The following is a 24,851-nucleotide window of genomic DNA, read 5'->3' as shown; positions in this document are numbered from 1 at the left end:
AAGACTGCAATATAAAATTATGAAGGCAGTGCAGTAAAAACCTTGAAATCATTAAACATGATACCTGCCTATTTACAATAATCTGGCTGCATGTAGCGGGTGCCCTGAAGTCCTTGGGAGAAAGGTGCATATAAACAAAAGGTAAACTTGTTTTGTGAAACTATGAAGGGATACATATGTGGAATTAGGTTATGGGGTAAGACACAGACCTTTACACATTTTGGTGAAGACGTATTACTTTTCTTGCTTCCTGTAAGATGCGTAAGACCCTGTGTGGTTTCCCCTCAATGGCATGGTGTTCCAGTTTCATTGTTGCAACAGATTTCCTCTGGTGTGTTCAAGAGCTCTTTTGAAATGAGTGGAAGAACCAGTTGGCAAAGGGGGCTTTGTGGGGGTCCATTAAAGCCAAGCAGAGGAGGATATGTAAAAATGATAGCAACCCCCAAACCTACACGTGTTGCCTCTGGCCACCAGAGGGGAGAAAGAAGAAAAGCCAAGAGAGCCACGACCATTTATTTTTCCAGAGACAGAAATGCTGTTGCAAAAGACAACGGTTTTCATGGGTTTGCCTTTCCTCACCAACAGGAAATAAAGAGAGAAGGCCCTTCTGAAATCGGAGGCCTTAAGCTGCTTGTTGTTGGTGCAGCTGAGGTGGGGTGGGGTGGGGTGGGGGTGGGGGGATTGATGGCATAATTGTTTGTCAGCCAGGAGGATTTGGGTGTAGGCTGAGAAAACCAAGGGACAAAAATACCTTTTTTGCTGTTACCTATTATGTGCCACTCCAGTGGCTTTCTCACCTTTTCAGAATGACCCAATTCACATTTGTTCTGCTAAGTTTGACCCAGTTTGATGTGTTCATGCAGCAGGACTCTGGAAAGATAAAATATAAATAATCATGCAGTATGTGTGAGTAAAGTGCCATCAAAGTGTGGCTGACTCATGGCGCCCCACAGGATTTTAAAGGCAAGAGACTAATGGAGGTGGTTTGCCTAGTGATCCTGGAATTACTTAGCAGCCAAAATCAGCCTAACCTGGACCACCGAGGTCAGGGTAAGGCCTGCAGCACAAACCCTCAAACTAAAAGAAAGGGTGATCTGAAACTACCAATCTTTACTCAGAAGTAAGCTCCACTGTTTTCCATGAAATTTACTCCTAAGTGTTTGTACACATTGTTCACATGTAAGTCCCAGGTCTTGTTAACTGCAAGTAGCTAACTTGTCTGATTTCTCTGAGACTTGTGACCAACCTTTCTCTAGATTTGAACCCAAGTCTCTACCATTATCATACTGTAACATGGCTACTCTAATTCAAAGGTGTTAGGTTGCATTAGTGCAAGTTGCTAGAGTATAAAACAGTAGGTCCTCTGTTATTCAAAAGAAGCACAGCTACATTTCCTAACTTATTTTGATTGGCCTCCAGAATTTCACATGAACGACTAATTCCCTCCAAACTTCATGACTGCCTGTGCACCAGTACAACCAGATGTGCTGTAAACTAATAGTTTGTCTCCATTGGGCTAGTGTTAAATTGTCGCTGAAAATCTAGCCAGACTCTCAAGGATCAGAGTAGATCCAATGACTATGGAGACAGAGAAAATGGGCTTGGAGTAAGATCGAAATGACACTGGGCCGCCTGGACTGAAATAGATGTGGAAAGTAGGCAAGCTCAGGGCAACAGAAGATGATAGAACCACTGCTTTCCCTAGTTCGGAGATAACATAGAAAGGGAAGGCAGCCATTTGCTTCCCACTGAAGTGACTTTTTAATTCTTGGAAGAGTATTGTTTGTACAGAGAGGTGTAAATGTACTACCAGCTGTCAACCGCTGCCTAAGCTTTCACCTGGTCCTTGAGTGGGTTCCTAAAGGAAGTGATGGGTGGCATGTCATGTGTGAAGAGAATGTCGTGTTCAGAAATCATGCATGAAAGAAACGAAAAAGTGTGTTCAGCGATCTTTGTAGATTGTCTCCACTAAGGAGCTAACTAGTAGTTAGGAACAGTGTAACTTGGCAGGTATAGATCATCTGTGGCAATAAAAGGCAAAAAAATCTTTTTAGGCAAGGTACTAAAAATGCATTTGAGAGCCTTTATGGTTTTGCTTGCTCATTGTAATAATAGTTCTCCAAAGAGCTGCAAGATCATACTCCTCAAACCCCAGTGGTACCTTAGCACAATCCGCAACTGAATGTGCAACTCCCACCACCTTTCAAAGTACAATGTCGACATGTAGCGTTGGCAGCTCTTTTACCGAATGGTTATGTGTCAGGGCCAATTTCAGTGTGTCCATCTTAGCTTCAGCATAGGTAGACAGAGCATTCAACACTTCCAAAGTCTTACATGAAATACAGGCACGTTGCACGTAAGTCTTCTTTCAGTGGTATGTGTATGACTGTGAACTTATAAACAGGTGGAAGTTCCTACGGACATTCAGATTCTAAGTCAAAACGAGCAAATTATTTTAACGCTCACAGAAAGATCTGCATAGAGGTTCAAAGGATTTTTAAAAACCTGTCAATCATTTTAGCTGTGTTGAACTACCCGGTATTCCTTTGACCTGCCTAGCTGTGCCCCTTTTGGTTCCAGTGTCCCGCCATTCACTATCCTGTGTGGTCTGTCTACACCAGTGGTGGCGAACCCATGGCACGGGTGCCAGAGGTGGCACTCAGAGCCCTCTTTGTGGGCACGCGCAAACAGAGTCCCCCCCACACACATCTAGGCTGGCCTGGGCTCAATTATTAGCATTAAACCTAAGACCTACTTTTGGGAAAGCAGTGCAGGTAACCCTGTTAAGCGCTGTTAAACCCCAGTGATTTCACGCAAAGAACTAAAGCACGATCCTTTACCTGGAAGTGAGCTCAGTTGCTGGCAATGGGGCTTGCTTCTGAGTAAACCTTCCTAGGGTCGTGATTCACCCATTGGAGGAGTTAAACGGTCGCTCCAAAGCAAAGCCACCAACTACCACCAAGCTTACTCCAGAGTAACCGCGCCTCGGAGCCAACTGTTTTTTCTAAACTAAAACCTCAGTATTCACGTTAAATTGCCGTGTTGGCACTTTGTGATAAATAAGTGGGTTTTGGGTTGCAATTTGGGCACTCGGTCTTGAAAAGGTTCGCCATCACTGGTCTACACCCTACTGTTTCCAGCAAGCAGATGGGGAATGCACTGCCACAGTTAGCTGCACAAGCATCACCAACTCCTTTTCCTTTGGCTGGAAGAGGAAAGAAAATGGGGATGCTCATGCACCGCTAGGCTGTCCGACAAGTGCATGCATCTGTTATCTTACGTCCTGTGTCCAGTGAGAGACGGTCAGGGTCTGCAAACATGTGCAGGCCAACCAGATTGTCCACTGAAAGCCACAGCGCCTTGGACAATCTGCCATAGGTCTTGCTGCATTTTTGTACACCAATGGTACACTTTTGCTGTACTCCATGTGTATGCAGGAAAGATCCCCTTCTTTTGAACAGGGACATGCTGCTAGCCAAGGGTGAATTGAAGGGAGGATGGCAGATGGTCTATGCTATGCAATGACTGATGTAGAACTCTATTGCCCCTCCCAGCATGGGGGTGAGGGCAGCACAGGAATAAGTATTTTAGAACAAACAGGCAGAAAGTGGCACTATGGAAAGAGGGTGGGTATAGTGAAAGGTGATGCAGAAGCAATAGAATGTGTTGGGTCTGGGGACATGTGCAGACAGCATGGTAGGGATAGATATATTACTATGGAAAGAAAATGCCAATGCCTAAATTACTAAAATATTAATCCACGCATACTTAACCCTTGCTTACGTAAGAATTCATTTGAAAAATGTTAATCCAGGGAAAGAAGACTTGCTGTAGTGGGACAGACCTCTTTGTATTTATTTGGTGCAGGGTGGATGATGCTGGAAAGTGCTATCAAATTACAATTTATGGTGACCCTATAGGGTTTTCAAGGAAAGAGATGGTCAGAGGTGGTTCTCTGTTGCCTTCCTCTGCATAGTGAACCAAGACTGCCTTGGTGGTCTCCCATCCAAGTACTAACCAAGGTCAACCCTGCTTAGCTTCCACAATCTGACAAGATTGGGCTAGCCTTGGCCATTTAAATAATAGGTCAGGGAGAGTACACAAAGGAAAACAGTAGTCTTTTGCTCAAATTATAGGCTGCACATCAAAACAATCCGAAGCTATGGGACACTCATTTCCTTTAAAACCATCAAGAACTTTTAATGTTCCACACAGACAAAAGCCTTGCTATAATCTATGAAACACAAGCTTATGTTCTTCTGAAATTCTCTTGTATGCTCCAGTAACCAACGTAAATTTGCAATGTGATCTTTAATGCCTCTTCTTTTTCTGAATCCAGCTTGAATATCAGACATTTCTCATCCCATATATGGTAATCATCTTTGTTGTAAGTTTTTGAGAATCAGTTCACTCGAATGAGAAATTATTGTGGTGGTCCAATAGTTGCTGCAATTTTTGATGCCTTTTTTGTGGGGGGGGATTGAAATATAAATTGAACATTTCCAGTCTTTGGGCCATTGTTTTGTTTTCCATATTGGTTGGCATATTCTTGTCAAGACTTTAATGGACTCAATTTCTGTGGTTTGGATCAGCTCTATTGATATCCCATCTGCTCCTGGTGATTTGTGTCTCCAAATTGCTGTCCGTGCAGCATTCACTTCACTTTCTGAGTCTTCCCTTTCAGATTCTTTTTCAAAAGGTTCTTCTTGGAAGGAATCTGTCATCCTTTCATTTCTCCTTTATAGCTGTTTGGAGTATTACCCTTTCTTTATTTTGCCCTATTCAGATAGTTTATTTCTATGTTGATCTTGCAGCATGCCTGTTTTTAAAAGTTTTCTTTGATTTCTTGGATCTTGTGGAATAGCTCTCTTGATTTCCTTTTTGTTGTTGTTTTTCTCTTCTATTTCTTTACCTTCGTTATTGTAATATTTTTCTTTGTCTCTGTGTGCAAGTCACTGGAACACTGCATTTAGACTTTTGATTCTGTTTCATCTTTTAGTATGCTTCTTGTCTATTGTTAGCAATTTTAAGAGTTTCTTCAGTCATCTATTGAGGCTTTTCATTTCTTTTGGCTACAGGAATAGTCTTTGCTCATTCTTCCCTGATGATATCGCTAGTGTCAACCCATTGTTCTTCTGGTTCACATTCTCCTGAACTCAGTAGTGCAAATCAGTTCTTGACATGGTCTTTAAACATTTCAGGAATGTTGCTTAAATTGTATTTTGACACTATGAATGTTCTAGTGTTTTTCTTCAGGTTTAGTCTGATTTTCAATATGAACAATTCATAGCCTGTACCACAGTCAGCTCCTGGTCTTGTTTATTTCTTAGCAGTGAGAATAGAGCTTTTCCATCTTCTGCTTTCAATTATGTAACCTATTTGATTTCTATACTGGCTGTCTAGTTATATCCACATATACAATTATCTGTTCGGTTACCAGAAACATGTTTGCAATGAAAAAAATCACAAAATTCTATAAGTTGTTCTTGCTCCTTGCTCAAATCTGCCAACAATATTTGATACTGTTTTGTTTCATACTTTTATGTTCCAGTCACCTATGATTATCAACCAATCTTGTTTAGGTGTCTGATTAATTTCTTCTTGGACACCTGCATGAAAGCTTTCATTTTGTTCCTTATCCCCATCTATAGTTGGGATATAAACGTGCATGATAGATGTGTTGATAGGCTTTCGCTGGTGTCTGATTGAGATCATTCAATCAGACTTTGCATGATAGCTTCTGCCTGTGCTAAATCTCGCTTCACTATCAGTTTCTTTGGTTTTTGTCATTCCCCAAGTAAAACACTGTAATTTACTGACTAAAAATGTCTTAATCCTGTCCACTTTAATTCACTCACTCCCATAATTGAAATGTTGAAACATTGCATTTTGCATTTTACAATTTCATGCCTACCTTGATTCATTCTTCTCACACTCCAAGATCCTATTATATGCATTTGGACTTTCCTTTTGCGTCCAATCACGTCAGCAACTTAATATCCTATTGGCTTTAGTCCTTCATAGAATAAAGGCTCCAAGTTTTAATTATTTTGGTGATTATTTGGAGGTGTGGTTCCTGGTGGTTACGTGAGGACAGTAGAGATTAATTTAGGGCTAGTAGAACCATTTAGGGCTAGTAGAGCCATTAAAGACCTGTCCTATTTTTCTTCTGTTTTATGTATCTCAGAATATTCCTGAGATGACATTTTAATGAACATTTTAACCTTGAAAAAATACATATTCAACACCCCCCTTTTTGTTTTATTTTGAAAAGCACAAGATGTAGCCATTAGTGCATTATTGAGGAAACATGTCCCATGGCCAACTGCAACTCAGAATATTGCATTTATAATGTAAATTCATTCACCCACCCCTCAAATGTTTTTTTCTGTAGAAATTAGCCATTTGGATATTATTACAAGTGTAATGGCATTTTTTAAACTCCAAAATAAATGTCGTTATTGTCGAGAGAGAGCAGAACCAAGTATACAAGCTGACAGACGTATGGTCTATAGATAGATGTGTAAAGAAATTAGGGTTCTGACTTAGTAGGGCCCTATTAGATCTCAAGAACTTTTTTTCCACTTTAGCGATCTATTCATAATAACTGTTTGCATTAAGTTCTCTGACGTTAAGAATTAAATCTATAAATGAGTTTAAAAAATTTCCTAAGTATCATGAGATCAGGTTTGTTATTCTGCAACATTCCCCCCACACCCAGTCTTGAACACAACACTTCTGCCTGCTGTATTTTTTACAGTATTACATATGATTTTTGCCAAACAATGCATCGGAATGATAACAGTTTTTCACATTCATGAGCAAAGATTACACTGGTTCTGATGCGTTTTCTGGGCTGTGTGGCCGTGGTCTGATGGATCTTGTTTCTAACGTTTCGCCTGCATCTGTGTAACAGACTTCCCTCTGTGATACACCTCTGAAGATGCCAGCCACAGATGCAGGCGAAACGTTAGGAACAAGATCCACCAGACCATGGCCACACAGCCTGGAAAACCCACCAGAATCAGTTGAATCCGGCAGTGAAAGCCTTTGACAAAATATTACACTAGTTAATGCAAACAATTATTAGCCATTGGGAGAGGGTTTGAGGAGCGGACAGAATTCCTTTTGGGCCTAAGTCCTCTAAGAATGGTTACTCGTGTCTCTCAGTTGCCAGTATGTCTGGTATCTGTAGTTGTAAGGAACAAAATGCTAGTTTCCTCAACTACAAGAACAGGCTGACCTTTGCAGTGAAGAGGCGTATTTATTTGAAGAATCCACATCTCAGCCTTTAACCATGGCTTGAAAAACTGTATGTCAACTGAGGATTTGTGGGTGTGGAAGGTAGCTTCCTGTGTGCCTCCCATCCTTGCATAGATACACATAACAAACTGACAAGAGGCCATCCTTTTGGCAGAGCCCTCTGGCCAGGGAAGGGTTTACAAAAATGGAATCAGCTATCGACACCTGCAGGAAATGCCCCAACCCCCAATATTAATCTCTTCTTATGTTTGCTGGATGGAAGGCTGTTTGTTTTTGAAACAAGATCCTATCAGAAGAATTTGTTTCTTGACCCACCTTTGTATGTATAGTCTGTTGAATGGAGCATGTTTTTATACTGTTAGTTTACCTACAGCTTCAAGTGTACTCTCAACAATGATACCTAATTTGTTATTGCTGTGAGCAGTGCTTATTTAAATAAGATGTAATTTTATATTTATTCAAAGGATATTTAGTAAATGTTTTGCCCCTGAAGGGCTGATGGAAAGAACTTATTGTGCCACCCAAAATTATCCTCCAAAGTGTAGAGGAGGGGTAATACCCAAAAAGTAGCATTCAGCAAAAGTAAAGGTTATGAAATTCATCCTATAATGAATTTCTCCACCTTTACAAAGTCATCTGAATGCCATGGCAATCACCCTACCATGTCCTGCTGAATTTCTGAAATTACTTTGGTGTTCCATGAAAACAGTACTTCACTTTAGCAGAATTCTGGCAGCCCTTTTGAAAATATCTGCATTGGCAAAGTTCATACTCTAGAATCCATTGGCCACTACTATCTAATGTCCTCCAAGCCAATACAGTATCTCATTTCTGCCTGTTGCGTTCAATTTTTAATCACCGCATTCTTAGTCCCACAGCAAAGTATCAGAACTTAATGACAAACCTGAGTGAAATAATACAAAGCACTCTGTAGAGGGGTAGGAGCTGTCTTTGCACCAGGTGCCAGGGAAGATCAAAGATAAGGGTAAGTGTCTTTCTCATTTGCTACTTCCAGAATGTGCTGCACAAAATGAAGTTGGAAGCGAGGGTGTTCTGGGGGTGTGGCAGGGGCATTCTGGGGCGGGGGTGTTCCAGGGTGGAGCAGGGGCGGAGGCGCACTGGTGCACCAGGCGTTTTTCCCCTTGCTACGCCTCTGGTTGGAAGCACTAACAAAGTTGACTCTTTTCTGGTATGCACAACACATGAAAAATAGCAGACTGTGACTGCCTTTGATCGTAGCCACAACAGCTAGGATGGAGAGATCTTGAGAATGCCCCAGCTGCAGATTGCTAAAACCTTGGCACTGAACAGGACAACAGGACTTCCCTCTTGCATCACGAGTTAGAATGCGATGTTCCTTTAGGTGTATTCTGTATAACGTAGCTGGGCATAGAAGGATCTGCAGCTGTGCAGTGGAACCAATGTTATATTATCCACCAAAAGCTTATTTGGTTTGGAAAGTTTCTGGAATTCTAAAGTGATGATTTGCAAGGGAGTTAGAAGTTTTTGTCACACAAAAGTAGATTGAGATGCTTGTCCAATCCAAGCAGACTGAGCAAGTCAAGGACAGACCTGAGATCAAGGGAATCAATGTTCTCCTTGTGAAGCCCACAAATATTTTCCCTTGGCTCCTCTGCTATTTTGGGCTCTATGAAGTTTCTCATTCACGCATGTAGTCATATCATGTGGTTAGGATGACTGAAGCTGGCCAGCGAAAACTTAAACCCTCTTAAATGCTGTGTAGCAAATAGCAAAGTGTGTGCCATCCTTTCATACTCCATGCATTGCAGCATACTCACTTTGACCCATACAAGGGGCAGACATTTCAAGCAGGAGTTTGCTTTTAGTGACAAATGCGACAATTTTTTTTCCTTTTGCCTGAATAAACTCACTGTCCTCCAAAAGTCTTCATGTAGTGTTTTGTGTCAAACCCACTATCTAAATTTTTATGTTTAGAAACAAATACCAGTTTCTGAATCTGGTGAAAATTATTCATTCCAAGTTCATTACTGTTTCATTTCCCCATTATAGCCCTCCCTTTCCCTGTTTCGGTTTGTCTCTTTAAAAGTCTAAATAAAATGAATTGGGAACAAAGGGTGGAAAACTGATTGCTGTTTTCTGCTAACTCCCTTTCACATGGCCGATCTATGTCAGTGATTATCTTGCATTCTGGGATATCAGGATGATGTGGAAGGAAGGGGGGAAATGGGTGGAAATGATGCTTAAAATCAGCACATTTGCTCTTTATACAGTTTAAACACAGGGTTTTGTATTAACTAATAAATTTTCTCGGACAAACAGAATGAATGACCTGCCGGATCCCAGAAGCATTTGTTTCTGCAGAAGGGAGAGTTAGTCCACCATGTTCCTCTCCCCTAAGAAATATCACTCCATGGCAGAGGCAGGGGTTGCTGCCTCCTGGATACACAGAGTATAAGATGGCTTCGATCCTGCAGCAGCAACCGTTTTGCACAGTCTTCTGTTTTGTTCACTTTTTATTTGTCTGGCTGTCGTCTCTAAGAACTATTTTGTCATGGAGGCACAAGGCAGGAGCCGCTCAGCCTAAGTCGATTGTTGATCTGATCCTGGGCGCGAGAGAATTTGCACACGTAGCTCTAGTGTTTCTCTGTCCTGTATGCTGGGGTCTCCAGGGACCCTTTCAGACTTCATGGACTTCTCACCTTGTGACTTAGCTGCAAGGCAAAAGAACAGCAATGAGGAGGGATAAGTAATCCTTGGAAGCAGGACGGTGTTACTAATAGATTGTCCACGTGTCCAACCAAACAATTTTCCTGGGTCAATATTCAAGCATTCCAATACTAGGTTGACATTGTAACCCACAATTCAAAGCTTGATTGGTTAAAAGCAGAAGAGCAGTGCCTAGCTGCATGGAAGCCATTCACTACATACACTAAACTCTGCATCCAGTTCCACGTGGCTGACTATAGTGCTCTGTGAACTTTGCACTTTTTGGAGTGGGGGTGGGGGCCGGAATTCAACTTTTGGTGAGACAGAAAAAGCAGTCCCAATGAACACAGGATTCAGTATGATTCAAATTGAAGCCTGATACCAGCTTTTAAAACAGGCTGTTGGGACAAACAAGGGCAAGTTCCATTCCAATTAAGCATGCAAGTAACTTTTTGCTATTCTACCAGTGACTGTGACCTAATTAAGTAAATTTTGTTGGCAGGACTGTGGGATTCTCTGGGGTAGGGAATATATGACACATCCAGATTCTATCTCTATTTACCTCCCTCAGTAAGAAGCCAACAAACTCTGGGAGATGGATCCTCCTTAGCAGGAGCCACAGGTACAAATGCCTTCTCATTACTGAGAGCCAGCACCGAAAGCAGATCCTGGAACTGAGCGGTGGCTCAATTTAAGCCTGGCCTCTGGCTGTACACTGTCTGTTTGCAATGGTGCTATCACTTTACATAGATCATTACAAACGTACCAACCAATTACATTTGCACATGAGCCCATGTCAATTTTGTGTCACTTTCTATTGCTAACGACTCACTTGGAAAAACATGGAAGCCTCAAGAACCAAAGTACACGCAAGAAATTTCTGCTGATAAAGATTAGGGCGTGAATCACTTCTGCCTTTATATCACTGGGTTTCCTGTAAAGATGTTTAGCCTTTTGTCGCCCTTTCTAACATGATTGAGGCCACATAAAAAACCTGAACAATTAATTTCAAGGCAACAATATGGCATAGACTATTCCACAATGAAGAAGGAGAGGGAGGAAGGGGAATTTGGATTAATATCCCACTTTTCTCAACTGTAAGGAGTCTCAAAGGCCAAAAAAAAAGGGCATTTGATTCACACATGTGAAAAGTACCGCTACTTTTCTTCATGTGTAAAAAGCGCACCAAACTGCAATTAGGTTACACAGCCTACCAATTCTTGCAAATTGGCAGCAGGACCTCATTGGCGCTCTCATGCTGGCTTTTTGCATAATATTAATTTTATCAGGAGATTAAATCGCTCTGTGCCCTGATAAATCTTCCCTTTCCCTTCTACCTTCACCCTTCCTGCTTCCAAGTCTCTTTCCCCACATCAATCTGTGCAGGGCAAGCAAAGTTCATTGGCACTTCCACTTTCATTGCTGTAAGTCACCAGCGCTCTTGGGTTATGCTAAGCAGATCCATGATTTCCTGCCTTCTCAATCAGTCTGGCATGCAGTTCAATTGTTCTAACTGACTGTGTTTGTAATTATGTCTTAGATGTGATCGTTTTGCACCTTGGTGCTAACAGAAGGGAGTTCTCTATAACGGACAGATGGATTGGCAGAGCTGAGATTGCACACAGACCTAGAATCAGTCAGCCAGCAACAGTTATCTCAATAGGAGCCTTTGCAAAAAAAAAATGGCTACTGAGGGTAACAATTCCCTTTTTATTGTTGTTGTTGTTGCTGTGCTGCTTACATGCCATGTAACCCTTGGGCCTGTGATAGAGAGGGTAATGAGATGTAGCAGGAATTACCCTTTATCTACCCAGTAGGTAGATGCTCTCTATCTTGTGTCTGAAATTGTAATGGTGTTCACTCTCTTTAATCTGTTATTAGGTTAGGTTAGATGTAGAGACAGAAAAGTTTTTCTCATCCCTCAGCCCTGGTCATATATTTTTTCTAAGTGCCATAATTACCATATATTTTTTCTAAGTGCCATAACTACCACCTGTAAGATAAAAACTACAAAGACAAGAGAATTAGCCTGCACTCTATACAAAGGTAAAGTCAGACTTTACCACTCTTATTTTTTCCAAAGAGTTCTGGAAAATGTATTTGTGTAATGGTGGGGTGGGAAAACAACAGGTGAGTAACAGAATTCAACCACAATACAATTCCTAGGAGAATTCATGAGCATTATCACTATTTTATTAGTTGCACTACATCTAATAATCAGGTGATCGATCCCCCACCAATCACAAAAGACCAGGCCACAGCCAAAGAAGGAGTTTTTAAACTTGGCAGCTTATAGAGCTTATAAATGCAGCAAAAACCAGGACATCTCAAAATAAGATGGGGTTTCTACATACTTGGGGAATTCTTCATGAATCAATTTTTAGAAAATGCCCACCCCAATTATGGCCTAAAGATTACTGAGTATTGTCTTAGGAAAGAAGAGAACATCAAAAGTAACGGCAGAGTCAGTTAGTGTGTATGAAAGATGGGAACGTTCACCTGCTTCAGCCCCTGAGAGTTCATAGGTATTTTGGAAAGGAAGACTTGGGTGTCTGGGTAAGGAATTTCCAAATTACTTATCCCCCCTGCCCCCAGTCCAGTGAGTCCGCCCAGCCAGTGTGCTCTAATAGGCACTTAACTATGAAGTCTGCTCTCACAAAGAGCAAAATTTGCTCTGCTGCAGACCAGATTGCATATTTGGGGCTCCTGAGATATTAGTTTGTACATTAAAAAAGAAAAGAAAATCCTATTGAAGAAGAAATGGTTCAATGAGGAGTAACCTGAGAGGGAGGTGTAGGGACATTTGCTTGCTCAAACCCCTCATCATCTCCTGGAGGAAGAGATTTGGGGAAGGGGGAGGATTTCTGTTCTCTCCCTCCACTTGCCATTTCTCAAAAGCCCCTGGTCTATAATGAACCAATGCCAGTTATGTTTGATACGGAAGGTTTGCCTCAAAAGCTCCCATTTGTGGGTAGTTCCTTTTCTGTTCCAGCAATAAACCATCTTAAAGACAACGCACAAGTTAAGGAAAATGAAAAGGGAGTAGAAACATCTATCAACCAGCTGGGAATGGAAGCTCCTGGGAACCCAATATGAGCCATGAAGTACCTGACGAGCTGCGCAAGGACACTTTGGCACTATGAGGACGGACTGGGAGGTTGGTGATGTCGGGGAGTGTTGGTTGATGCTTTTGGGAGGAGGATCGAATTAGCTTGTTTCTCAGTCTTGGAGCATCTGTTGGAAAAAGCATAACCACAGATGGCAGAGAGAAGAAAGACAGGTTTAGTATTTCTGTTCAGTGTAGGTGACCACCACATAGCGCCATAATAAGGCCAGTTCTGCCGGGTCTTTTAAAATAATGCTTAAATTATTGTGACCAGGAGAAGGGGACAAACCCCACCTGCAGTCCCTGACCGTGGGACATAAACCACACTTTCCTTCGGTGTAATGTATGGGAGCTGCGTTTCCATCCGTCCCTTGTAGATATGACCATCCAGGCCCAGTATATCCACTTCTTCATGCTAGGAAACACAGAAGAGACTTCAACTTAGCTGAGGAGGGAGCCTTTACCATCAGGGCTTCATTGTAAGCCAGCAACAGAGTTTCATCCCATCAGACCCACTGTTTTTGATTTGAGTTTGAAATGTTTATTAAATGAGGACCCCACTTCACCCCTTTAAGATAGCAGGTTTCTCATGCTGACTAAGTGTGGTGAATACTGTTCAAACAACAGGTTGGTCATTAACCCAATTAAGTCTAAAATTGTGGTTTTTTCCAATGTTTTTAGACCTTCAAGATTGTCTATCCAAGGTGCTGACATCGAGCAAGTTAAATTGTTCAAATATCTTGGGATAATATTCCATCATAAGTCAACCCTGACCACCACACACACAGAGATAACAACACCTTAAAGGCTACCTAAAAATGTATCCGCTGCAGTACTGAAATTCTTTAATATCATCAATGGTGGTAGATTCTATACCAGCAGCTGCTTGAAGGTGTTTAACACACTAAAGATTTATGGCTTGCTTATGTATGGTATCCCCATCTGGATCTAAGCATGGCACCAGAAATTGGAAGCATCCAATCAATTTCCTATATAAGATCTTTGGCACCCCGCATTGTGTCCCCCTATGAATTGTTCTTTGTTTGGAATCAGGAGCAACATTTAGTAGAAATATAAAGTAAGGGCATGGGTTGTAACTTTTAAAGTTTTGAAAACAACGTCTTTGTTTACTGCACTGACCCTATTAACAGTTGTCCCAGTTAAGAAATAGAGAGCTTCGGCTTTTGAAAATAGGTAGCTACATAATTGAAAAAAGATCTTTTCTTTGGACTTCTCTTGGGAGGCCCTACAAATGCTCACCGCTCCGGAGATTTACCATGGCAGAAGACTAGATTATTTGATCAAAGAGTGACCAATTTCTCCACTGAACAAAGCGCCAAAGCTCTTTGCTCTCCAACATTCCTTTTTTGGGATTATCCCTCGAGAAATCTGTAGCCCTGCTATATACCTTCAACTTTCTAACTTCTTCATTAATTACACAATTTGCAGATGGGTCATGACCTTTAGAGCAAGGTGTAACTCTTTTCCATCAGCGAATTACATCTTTCAAGGTCGCTATCTGGTATTCCATGTAAAATGAGCTGTTGCTGTGTCGATTTTAAATTGTCCTGATACAACCTGATACACTTTCTCATAGTCTGCTTCATTGTCCAAAGTACAACAACATCAGAACCGATTTGAGAACTGTGTTACCAACAGGATTTATGCTCCTTTCTGATAAAACAAAAGTAAAATGGCTAAGCTTCTAGAAAATAGCTCTAGTGTTGAAATCTCTGAAGCTGTTGCTATGTTTTTGCTCTGTGTACTGCAAGTTGAGCAATAATGATCTTTTTATTGTATTTGAAATTCTTGGCACTGGTTTTATGCCTAATAAAGGTTTTGGATTTGGATTTGGATAGCAGGTTTGCCAGGCTGCAGCCTAGAGGTCTATGCAGTGTCTTCCGATTCCTGAGACCATGAAGTCTGCTTGTTCTTTTCCTGTTCCTAGACCACTTCTCCCTGTTTTAAATTACAGTGGCCTAATCTCCTGCTTTGTCAGGAAACTTAAATGCACTGATTGGATCTTTGGGTTGCAACCTGACAACATTATTGGATGGTAAAGCCTACAAATTGTCGGAAACAGTGAATGGATGCGCACAGCTGGCACTGAACATCCAGGCAGATTTTAATCTGAACTTGCCTGCTCTGTCATACTTGGTATCCATCTACTATATCAGAAATCAGCTGGTCATCAGAACTATTCCCACAGTGCATATTCTTGCAAGATTTAAGAAATTCTCTCCCACCCAAGCTTGTCTAAGAAGAATTACAGTCCCTTTTCAATAAAGTTGTAGGCCAGGGCTGTCCAACTCTGGTGCTTCAGATGTTCATGGACTACAATTCCCATCAGCTCCTGATGGCATGGCTAATTGGCTGTGCCAGCAGGAGCTGATGGGAATTGTAGTCCATGAACATCTGAAGTGCCAGAGTTGGACACCCCTGTATCTAGACCAACATGATTGTACATAAAAGCTCAATAATGTAACAGTAACATACTTCCCCACAAGCTCAGAAATCGAAAGACTAAACCCTCGCCCTGCACAACTACCAACTTTCTTTGCCCCAAGAAAGGGCGGAGGGAAATAAACAACAATAGACTGACAGATGCCATTGGTCATTCATTACATTCCCAGGTCAGGCAGACTTCACCAGTGGCACCACTACTGCTGTTTTATTTCATTTCCAAGTGCCTAAATTTCATTTTATTTGAAAATTAAAAGCAGACCCCCACCTTGCATCGTGGGATAATAGGTGGGCTCTAGGTCTGAAAAAGTTGGAAGACTGCTTTCTATTTTGCCATTTAAATTTCCAGCCAGCAGGGGGAGTGTGAGCATGAGCGAAATCAGACCCTGAAGGAAAGAAGCAGGCAACTGTGTGGGTCATAGCAAAGGTCAAGCCAAGGGATGGGATGAGATGGTGAAAACTACTGGACTACCACCACTTCACGAAGAAGGAGCAGGGCAGACAGATCAAAGGTGATCTACACCAGAAGAAACTGAGTTTCGAAGTATGTCATCGAGAGCTGAGCGCCAGAGAATTGGCCAAGGGAATGCAGGAAGTGCTGGGGACATAAGATGACAGTGCCAAGGAGACCAAAAGGAGGCAATAGGAGGAATGGTTGGCAAAAGAGTTCAATGCCATGAGAGAGAAGAGAATTAGGGATATTTTTTTTAAAGGCTAGAAAAATTCATGAAAGGCCAGAGTATCAATGGCTGTTATCCTGCAGTCAGAGGTGTCCAACCTGTGGTCTTCCACATGTTCGTGGACGTTGATTCCCAAAAGCTCTGCCAATTGGCCATGCTGGCAGGGGCTGATGGGAATCGTAGTCCATGAACATCTGGAGGGCCATAGGTTGGACACCCCTGTAATAATGGGAGTATTCGGATGGTCAGACAGCTCCTAGGCCTTCACCTGTTTGAAACAAAGAGTCATTTGTAGCTGAACATTCTGTAGCTTCCGACACAAAGAATGCTAGGCTAGTACTTAGTATTGATTTGACCTAAGAAGGATGATCATATTGCTCTGGCTTAAATCCAGCGGAGGATCTCTGCAGACAGAAAGGGAGATGTTTTTTGCCAGTTCCTTCCTGCCACTGCAGACCTCCAACTTCCTCCTCTTGCTGTTATTATGGGTCACCTGTCCCCTCTGAGCAGCATTTCAGAAGACATTTTGGGCTGTAATGGGAGATGAAGGAACCCCATCCCACAGATGGAAATCCCTTCTGTCTGCGGAAGTTATCGGTGGGTTCAAACCATCGCATCTAAAATCCTTTTTTTTTTCTATCAGAGGAGTGCAATCAAAATGCAGAGTGAAAAGAAAGTTTGTTTCTCAGATGCTGTGTCTTAGATCAATGCCAGAAGAGCTGGTGGCACTCGAGGCATGCCCTGGTTCACACAATCCAGCAGGGACGGCCATGCCAGCCTTCACCCCAGACATCAAAGGGCCTTGCAACACTTTAGACACTCACAAATCTGTCGCGGTGTGTGCTTTCTGAGGCCACCGCATATAGGGAAGCTGATGGCAGCACACAAAAGCTTACGGAACAAAGCATGTGCTCGTTGCTAAGGTGCCACAAGACTATTTGCTGCTTTCCTTTTATCAAAGAGGCAATACACAGCCCTCTGTACTCTGGCTAGAGAAAACTGCAGTGTCATTGAAAAATATTATTTCATTGTCATTTCAAGAATGTATTATTCGCTTTTTAAAGGAAGAGAAGTGAGGTTTGAACCCCAACTTGTCCAACATCAACAAACATGTCCTGGCCAACTGTCTTGGTGCATCTGATACCTTGTGCATTTTGACACTGTTGTCCCAGTATTAAGCTTCCTATCCTCTCTGTTCATATGAGCCTTCTCCTCTCAGAAGGTTAGACTTACCTTTGGAGTTTCTAAAAAAAACTCTTAAATGTGTCAAAAGGGGAGGGGGAGGGAAAACCTAGATACAGGATTATAAAATAGACCAGTTTTAGTTTTGGCTAATATCAATTAGCAGAAGATATTAGCAAAGTCTCTAAGTGAATGAGTTAAAGTTGTGCAAAGGCACCAGAAAAAGAACAGAAAACTCCACTAATAAAGGATAATGATCAGGAAAGGGCAATAGCATCTGTTCAGACCAATGGCAGATGAAATTCCTACTTGTTGAACATAGCACAAGCTCCCATATGAAATGCAGAGTGGAAAGTAGGGCACTAAAGAGGGCCAGAGAATGGCAAAATGTGGGTGGCGCTTCCTTCCTTGGTGATTTTTGCTACAAGAAACTGCAAGTCAATATATAGCCTCTGGCTTCAAGGCCAGCAATCCAGTCATGGGCCCACCCTATGACTCTCTGTCTCCCCCCACCAAATTCATTACCTTCATCATTGAAACCAGGGCATTTTCCTCAGGATGCATTGGAGCCATACACTGGGCTAACTGCTGCAGTCGGCCACTGCGCCTGTAGGGGTACGTGAGGGTGTGGCTGCCTCCACAGTGACGAGGCACACTTATGTAGCTGTAGTCGGTCATCTCAGGAGTTTTGTCACTGTTAAGAATCAAGGGTCAGCATTTCACACTTGGCAAAATAAAAAAGCCCAGATTGCACGAGGGTCCAGCGACACTATCAAGAGGCAGTAATACGACCTGAATGATAGGACAAGCTTTGTTTCTTCCTGCTGTGCCACTTGGTTACTCTGATCCATTTTAACAGGGAGTGCTATCGCAGTGCCTACAGCAGTGCCTACAAAACCTGGAGGAAAGAGACCTGCTGGTTGGGAACCCTTGCCCCAGCTATTCGCTAAAAAGTGGCGATGGGGTGGTGGCAGATTAGAAGTAAGAGGCTTGCTTCTGAAGTGTGACAGGGCTACCTTCACGACAGCCTCCAACGATTCTGAGACTCAGAACGTATCTGTTGCCAACTCATGCGTAGCAAGGAAATAATCCCTGACTCATTCACACCCCACCTGGCTAAAGGTCCAACATTCAATAGCAGAAAGTGCAACGTCCCTCTGCACATGTGGATTTCACAATACACCCAATTGTGCTTCTTTACGCAAAGGGCCATCCATCTAAAGCAAGCTGACCTCAGTCCTTGCCTGGTTTTTATTTATTTTATAGTCTGCCCTTCTCTGTCAACAGGCTCTGAACGGCTCACAGCAATCACAACATATCACAATAAAATCCACTATTATCATCACAATCCATTACATAACCATACTTCTGCACCCTAATATGTGGGAGTCAATCAGGAAGGACTAAGCAAAACTAAAAAGACATAATATCCAATGGAAACATACAAGGAAAGAAAAGGGAAAGGGCAGGGAAAGGGAGGTAGGTCACGTTGAAAACCTGTTGCTGCCCTCAACGATAGGCCTGGTGAAACAGCTCTGCTTTACAGGCCCTGTGAAACTGACTTGTTCCACCAAGCCGGGGACAGAGTCAAAAAGGCTCTGGCTCTAGTTGAGGCCAGTCGGACATTTTTTGGCCGTGTGTGTGTGTTGAAGGCCCCAGAATCTGTGGCTACAGAGTACTTGGAAGTTTGGGGTTACAACCTGGGAAGGGTGGGGTGCAATGCCAAAACAGGCATTTTCCCAAGGGGAACTGATCCCTGTGATCTGGAGATCCACTGTAATTCTGGATGATCTCCAGGACCCACCTGAAGATTGACCACCCTACAAACTAGTCATTTTTTAAATCATCACACCAAACGCTTCTCCCAATAACATTAACTCTTTCTGAACATCCAACTTGTCAGATCCATTCCTAAATAAAGCAGTGGTTACCAACCCACTCCAAATAGGGCTTAGTAGGAGTCAAGCTGCACTAGGAGGGGCACAGTCCACACACATGAGAAACTTGCAATTAGTTAGGTAGCAAGAAAAAAAGGAGAGAGGTGGGGAACTTTTCCCAACTTAGCATCTGGATAAAGGAGCAGCTTCCTACGTAATAAGCCAGGCAGGAGAGTGAAAAGCAAAACAGCAGTAGCAGGAAGCAAAACAGAAACACAGGTTCCACGGAAAGTTCTGATGGTGGAGATCTGGAGAGCCTTGACTAAGCCTGGCTGAGGGTGAGCAGTGAGTGGTGCCTGACCCTGCAGTATAAGATAGTACTGGTTGGCATGTTGCTGGTTTCTACCCCCACCCCTTCAAATATTGAAGCCAGACTGCAGACATCAGTAAATATGCTGTGAAATGATAACAATCCAGTCTAACTAGTTTGGCAGACCCATGAAATCCAGAGCCTGTTTTGGAATTCCAGAATTCATTACCCATACAGCAAGTCAAACCACTAAATATTTGTGCATTTGTTCCAACCACAAGCCTGTAAGTATGTTAAAGGGAAACACACAAAGAGTTATTCTGGACAGGACCACATCTCTAACATAGAAGCCAATTCTTCATAGGGATTTGCCCTCCCATAGCCTATTGTGTGGCATGACAGTACAGGCAGGGCATACATAAGAGGAAATTGTGGCTTCCCACTGCAAGCAGAGACAGGAATGATCGCCACACAGAATTTATTTAAATTCACACACAAAAGTGACTTCCTTGTAGGAAACATATGAGAAACTTCATGGCGGCAGCAAATAAAGCCCAGTACATATTTTCTCTTCCTGATAGGCTTGGAAGGATTTGACTTAACTCGCTTGCAGCTGACCTCTTGCAAGGCTCATGTTTCCCACCCTGCAAAGGTTTCAGGTATTTACTTGGGTAAAAATCCTGACTGAACAGAAGTCACTTTATTAAATCTAATGGATGGGCTTGTGCAGATAGATATGCCATTCTGCTGTGCCTCTGCCCAGAGGCCTCTGGGACAGCTTGGCCTCCCATCCCTCGCACTAAGAGCTTTTCTCCTACCGTTTGCTATACTGGCTGGACCCCAGACACTGGGCCTGCAGTAAATCCCTGATCATCTGAATGTTGACCTTCGGGGTTCCACCATAATGGCTCTGCACCTTCTGGATCTCCATGAGCATCTTGGAATGGATGTGCCGTAGCTTGTTGAGACTCGCAGCCTTCTCTAACGCGTCAAAGCGAGCACCAGGTCCTAACATCAGACTGGGGTGGGGTGGGGTGGAGTGCAGTCACAAGTCAAAAGGAAAAAAAAAAGAGAAAGTACCCAGAAAAGGAAACGGAAAGGAGAAATCGCATTGTTAAGCAGGGTTGCGTGACTCCCAACATGCCTTGCTTATCCTAATACTCCTTTTGTAAGCAAGTGCAGGAAGAACTAACTAACCATGCAGCTGCGCGACTCAGGCTGGCTTCTATAAAGAGAGAAGCCATCTACAGGGGCAGAGCAAAGAGCATTGTCCCACAGAGGCAGGCACATTCTCTGAAAGGCGGCTACATATATAATAAGCAAATGGGAGGGAAAGGGCATCACATACCCCCGACTGGACTGCAGTCATTTACTGTCTTGTAACTAAAGGGGCCCAGCTCAAAATCAAAGGAATTGCCCTAATTTTGCTTTGCTAGACAAGCACTAGTCAGGCTTGTATGCTGACAGGATTCACCCCGCTTCTTTTCCTTTCCTCCCCTGTGGCCATATCAAACCACTGATGCTTTGGGTCTGGCCTCTAGTCAGCCTTGTTCTCCTCTGGAGACTACTATTCTGAATCTTTGTCTCGTCCTATTAACGACTACCTCTTAAGAGTCATGTGCTTTTTCCCTCGACCCCCCCCCCCCCAAGAATAGCCCCTCTTCTCTTCATACTTGCGGCTGATTTGACGTATTTGTTCCATTTCATACACCAAATGTGGCCGGAGGGATGGGTGAGCAGGTAGACCTGGAATGGCAGGCAGTGATGGGATGTGCCTATCAAGAAAATGCCCAGACAGGTTAAGCACAAGAAAAACAGAGGCAAAGAGCAGGAAGGTCCTGGTTCAGCGACCGGAAGAAACCATGCCAGCCAGCTTCAGGCCCCATCCTGAGCCTACAGACCCAACCTGTGCCCATATTAATGTAAGTACCTAGGCAACATAAGCACAACATCCCAATACTTACGGGCCAGGCACCACCATTTCCAAAGGCCGGTCACAAGAAATGCAGTGGAAATGAGCCAGCAGTTGCCTGTTCAGGTAGAAAAGAGAAGGCAGTGAAAATTGTAGTCTGCATGAAACCGAGTCCTGTGGCGCAGAGCGGAAAGCTGCCATACTGCAGTGAAGGCTTTGCTCACAACCTGAGTTTGATCCCACCAGAAGTCTGTTTCAGGTAGCTGGTGCAAGGTTGACTCAGCCTTCCATCCTTCCGAAATCAGTAAAATGAGGACCCAGTTGACTGGAGGTAAAGTATAGATGACTGGGGAAGGCAATGGAAAACCATCCTATAAACATACAATGAGGGATGGCGCAGCGGCGGCACACCTGCACTGCCTCCAGTAGAGTTTCAAATGGCGTAGAAAGGAGAACAATTTAAAAAAAAACTCCACCTGCCTGAAAAGCCCCCATAGGGAACATCAACATGCCACATTTGGGGGTGGTGTAAGTTGACTGCCTGTGTGAGGGACATTCCCAGGCCAAAAGTTCTTTGGGAGTCCACTAAAGTCAGCTCTGTCTCTGGGAATGCCCTCCCACACACTAAGAACATAAGAACACTGGTGGAGGCTGATGTACTGGAAGTGTTCTGTTGCAGGGCTGAACTTCTGGCCGCCCGTTGAGGCAAACCCCTCTGCGCTGGTGTCCATGCCACTTAGCATGGCGCCATGAGCACAACCTTTCCACCACTTCCAATGTGGCTTCCCCCGCCTTGACTTGCACAGATAGTCTGTCTAATGATGTGACATCACTCCACGGGTCAGTAATAACCTTTAGTCAGTGTGAAGCACAGGTGGGATTCAGCTGGTTCGCACCGGTTTGGCAGAACTGGTAGCTAATTTTTTGCTGAGTTTGCCAAAGTGGCTGAATCCCACCACTCCAGGGGAGGGGGAGCGAAGGGGCTTTCAGAGTCCAGAGCAGCTGGGCACCTTGCCGCCAGGCTGCTCCAAGGCGCTAAAAGCCTGTCACCCCTCTACCAGGTGCCCCCCCACCCCACTTACTGCAGCAGCTCAGGCGGGGAGGGTAGGAGTGGTAAGGGCAGGAGCCCAGAGGGAGTGCTCCCAGGCGTGTGTCGGGCCCAGCTTCAGGCTGGCATGATCCCCAACCTCGAGCCCAGCTCTGTGGCCAGGAGGCCTCTGCCCTGCTGGGGGATCACGCTGGCATTGTCTGGCCGTGCCGGACAATGCCAGCGCAATCCCCCAGCAGGGAGAGGCCTTCACGGCCGCGCAGCTGGGCCTAGGGATCACACCAGCTGCAGCACTGCATGGCTGGGAAGGTCCCTCTCCCACTGGAGGATCTCGCTGGCATGGCTGGACAATGCCGGTGTGATTCGCCAGCAGGTAGAGGCCTCCCGGCTGTGCACCAGTGACCAGTCCAGGGTGCCAGCCACCGCCAGCATGGCCTGATGGTGCCAGCACGATTCCTGCTACTGGTCAGTGAAAGAAGTATGGCCCCTTTGGAGGCCGGGCAGCACGCAGGCCAAGCCACAGCCGCCACCTTCTCTCCCCTCCCCTCCAGCAGTCCAATGTTGAAAAGGTGGGGAGGTGGAGGAAAAGGTCATCTGCAGCAGCTAGGTAAGTGGGTGGCAGCAGGGGGGCATGGCTGGGGAGGGGACGGCGACCAGTAGATAAACTAATAGAATCCCACCACTGGTGTGAAGGTTACTCTGTGTTGGCTCTCAGCATTTAAGTTAAACCGGGTGTACGTAGCAAACACTGTTTGCATATAATGTGTTCTAGATTGGAGATAACAGGTCTGCAGCAGGGAGCAGAAAAAGAAGCAGAAGCTTGTGCCCCTCCAACACAGGGCTCCCATTCAGTAAGCAAGATAGGTTTGTTTATACTGGGTGACTTTGTTCGCAGGGTGGTTTGCCATGGCTTTCCGCAGTCATCGGCACTTTATGGACAGAACGGAGTGGGTGCAGAGGAGAGCAACACAGATGATCAGGGCCCTGGAGATCAAGCCCCATGAGCAGGGGTCTGCAACGTGTGGCTCTTCAGGTGTTCATGGACTAAAAATCCCATCAGCCGCTGCCAGCATGGCCAATTGGCCATGTTGGCTGATGGGAATTGTAGTCCATGAACATCTGGAGAGCCGCAGGTTGCAGACCCCTGCCCATGAGGAAAGGCTGAGGGATTAGGGGGTGTTTTGTCTGGAGAAGAGGAGATTGAGGGGGAATGTGATTGCACTCTTTCAGTATTTGAAGAGCTGTCACTTAGAGGAAGGCAGGGAACCATTCCTGTTTGGCAGCAGAGGATAGGACTCATAATAATGGGTATAAATTATGGGGAGAAAGGTTCTGTCTGGATATTAGAAAAAAAGTTACAGTAAAGATTGGGCAACAATGGAACTGGCTACTTAGGGAGGTGATGGGCTCCCCGTCACTGCTAGTCTTAAAGCAGTGGCTAGACAAACACCTCAGCTGAGCAAGGGGTTGGACTAACCCCTAACCCTATATGGCCCCTTCCAACTCTTATGATTCTATGAAGCTTGCCCATTAGGGGCACAATCACAGCGTGTGTTCATGATTGTGTACCCCCCCCCCTTTGCTTCTCCTCTCATGCACAACACATGTGAAAACGTCCTTTTTTAAAATGAAGACGTCGATCAAATTTCTCTTCACCAGGACACCTGAATATAGGCATGTGGGTGAAATGGCATTTATTTCTGTACCACAAACTGGAATTTTAAATTGCAATTAAAGTGAGATTTGCGCTCCTGGTTTGGAAGGAGCCAATGAACTTGGTTTGGAAGGAGCCAATGAGTGCCCAGGCAGCCATTCAGGTGACATTGTGAACTCTGGCACTTCAGACAAGGCTTTCCAACCCAGGACCTTTTCAACTGCACTCTTCACTCAGGAGGAGGAGAGGCTGTGGTGCCAAGCATGAGAAAAAGCTGCATTCATTTCCATCTGGAGCTCCTCGCTCTCTCCAAGGCTAAGATGCACGAGTCACAACCCACACACTACAGTCAAGGCAAGAAAGAAAGAAAGAAAGAATGCATGGGCCATTTCCCCTCTTCTCTTTTTCTCAGTTCCAGGTAACATATGAACAACCTCAGAAATGCTGAGCCTAGGTAACAATAGGGGGAGTTTCCAACAGGTGTTTGACATGGCATATCCCAACACTCCGATGTCACACATGTAAAATGTGATCCATCTCCAAGAGCATCTGGAGGTCGTTCTTGCTATTTTGGAACAACAGAGCTCCAAATGAACATGTGTTCGACCAACCATGTGAAATTAAGAAGAAGAAGAAGAAGAAGAAGGAGGAGGAGGAGGAGGAGGAGG

The 24,851-nt window shown here is 44.1% G+C and overlaps 1 protein-coding gene across 1 annotated transcript in view; it reads right to left on the bottom strand.

The window, feature by feature from the left end:
* Positions 1-9,491: 9,491 nt before the first annotated feature.
* QRICH2 (glutamine rich 2) overlaps positions 9,492-24,851 on the bottom strand; it is a 52,319-nt gene continuing 36,959 nt past the window's right edge. The window contains exons 14-20 of the mRNA XM_048487404.1: positions 21,534-21,599; positions 21,243-21,344; positions 20,388-20,588; positions 17,908-18,076; positions 13,385-13,472; positions 13,060-13,185; positions 9,492-9,956 (exon numbers count right to left, since the gene is read on the bottom strand). Coding sequence (XP_048343361.1) covers positions 9,826-9,956; positions 13,060-13,185; positions 13,385-13,472; positions 17,908-18,076; positions 20,388-20,588; positions 21,243-21,344; positions 21,534-21,599 — 883 coding nt within the window. The 3' untranslated portion in view covers positions 9,492-9,825. The remainder of the gene's footprint in view (positions 9,957-13,059; positions 13,186-13,384; positions 13,473-17,907; positions 18,077-20,387; positions 20,589-21,242; positions 21,345-21,533; positions 21,600-24,851) is intronic.

The sequence above is a fragment of the Sphaerodactylus townsendi genome, linkage group LG03 (genome assembly GCF_021028975.2).
Source record: "Sphaerodactylus townsendi isolate TG3544 linkage group LG03, MPM_Stown_v2.3, whole genome shotgun sequence".
Lineage (NCBI taxonomy): Eukaryota > Metazoa > Chordata > Lepidosauria > Squamata > Sphaerodactylidae > Sphaerodactylus > Sphaerodactylus townsendi.
This window is presented reverse-complemented; position numbering and strand designations above follow the sequence as displayed.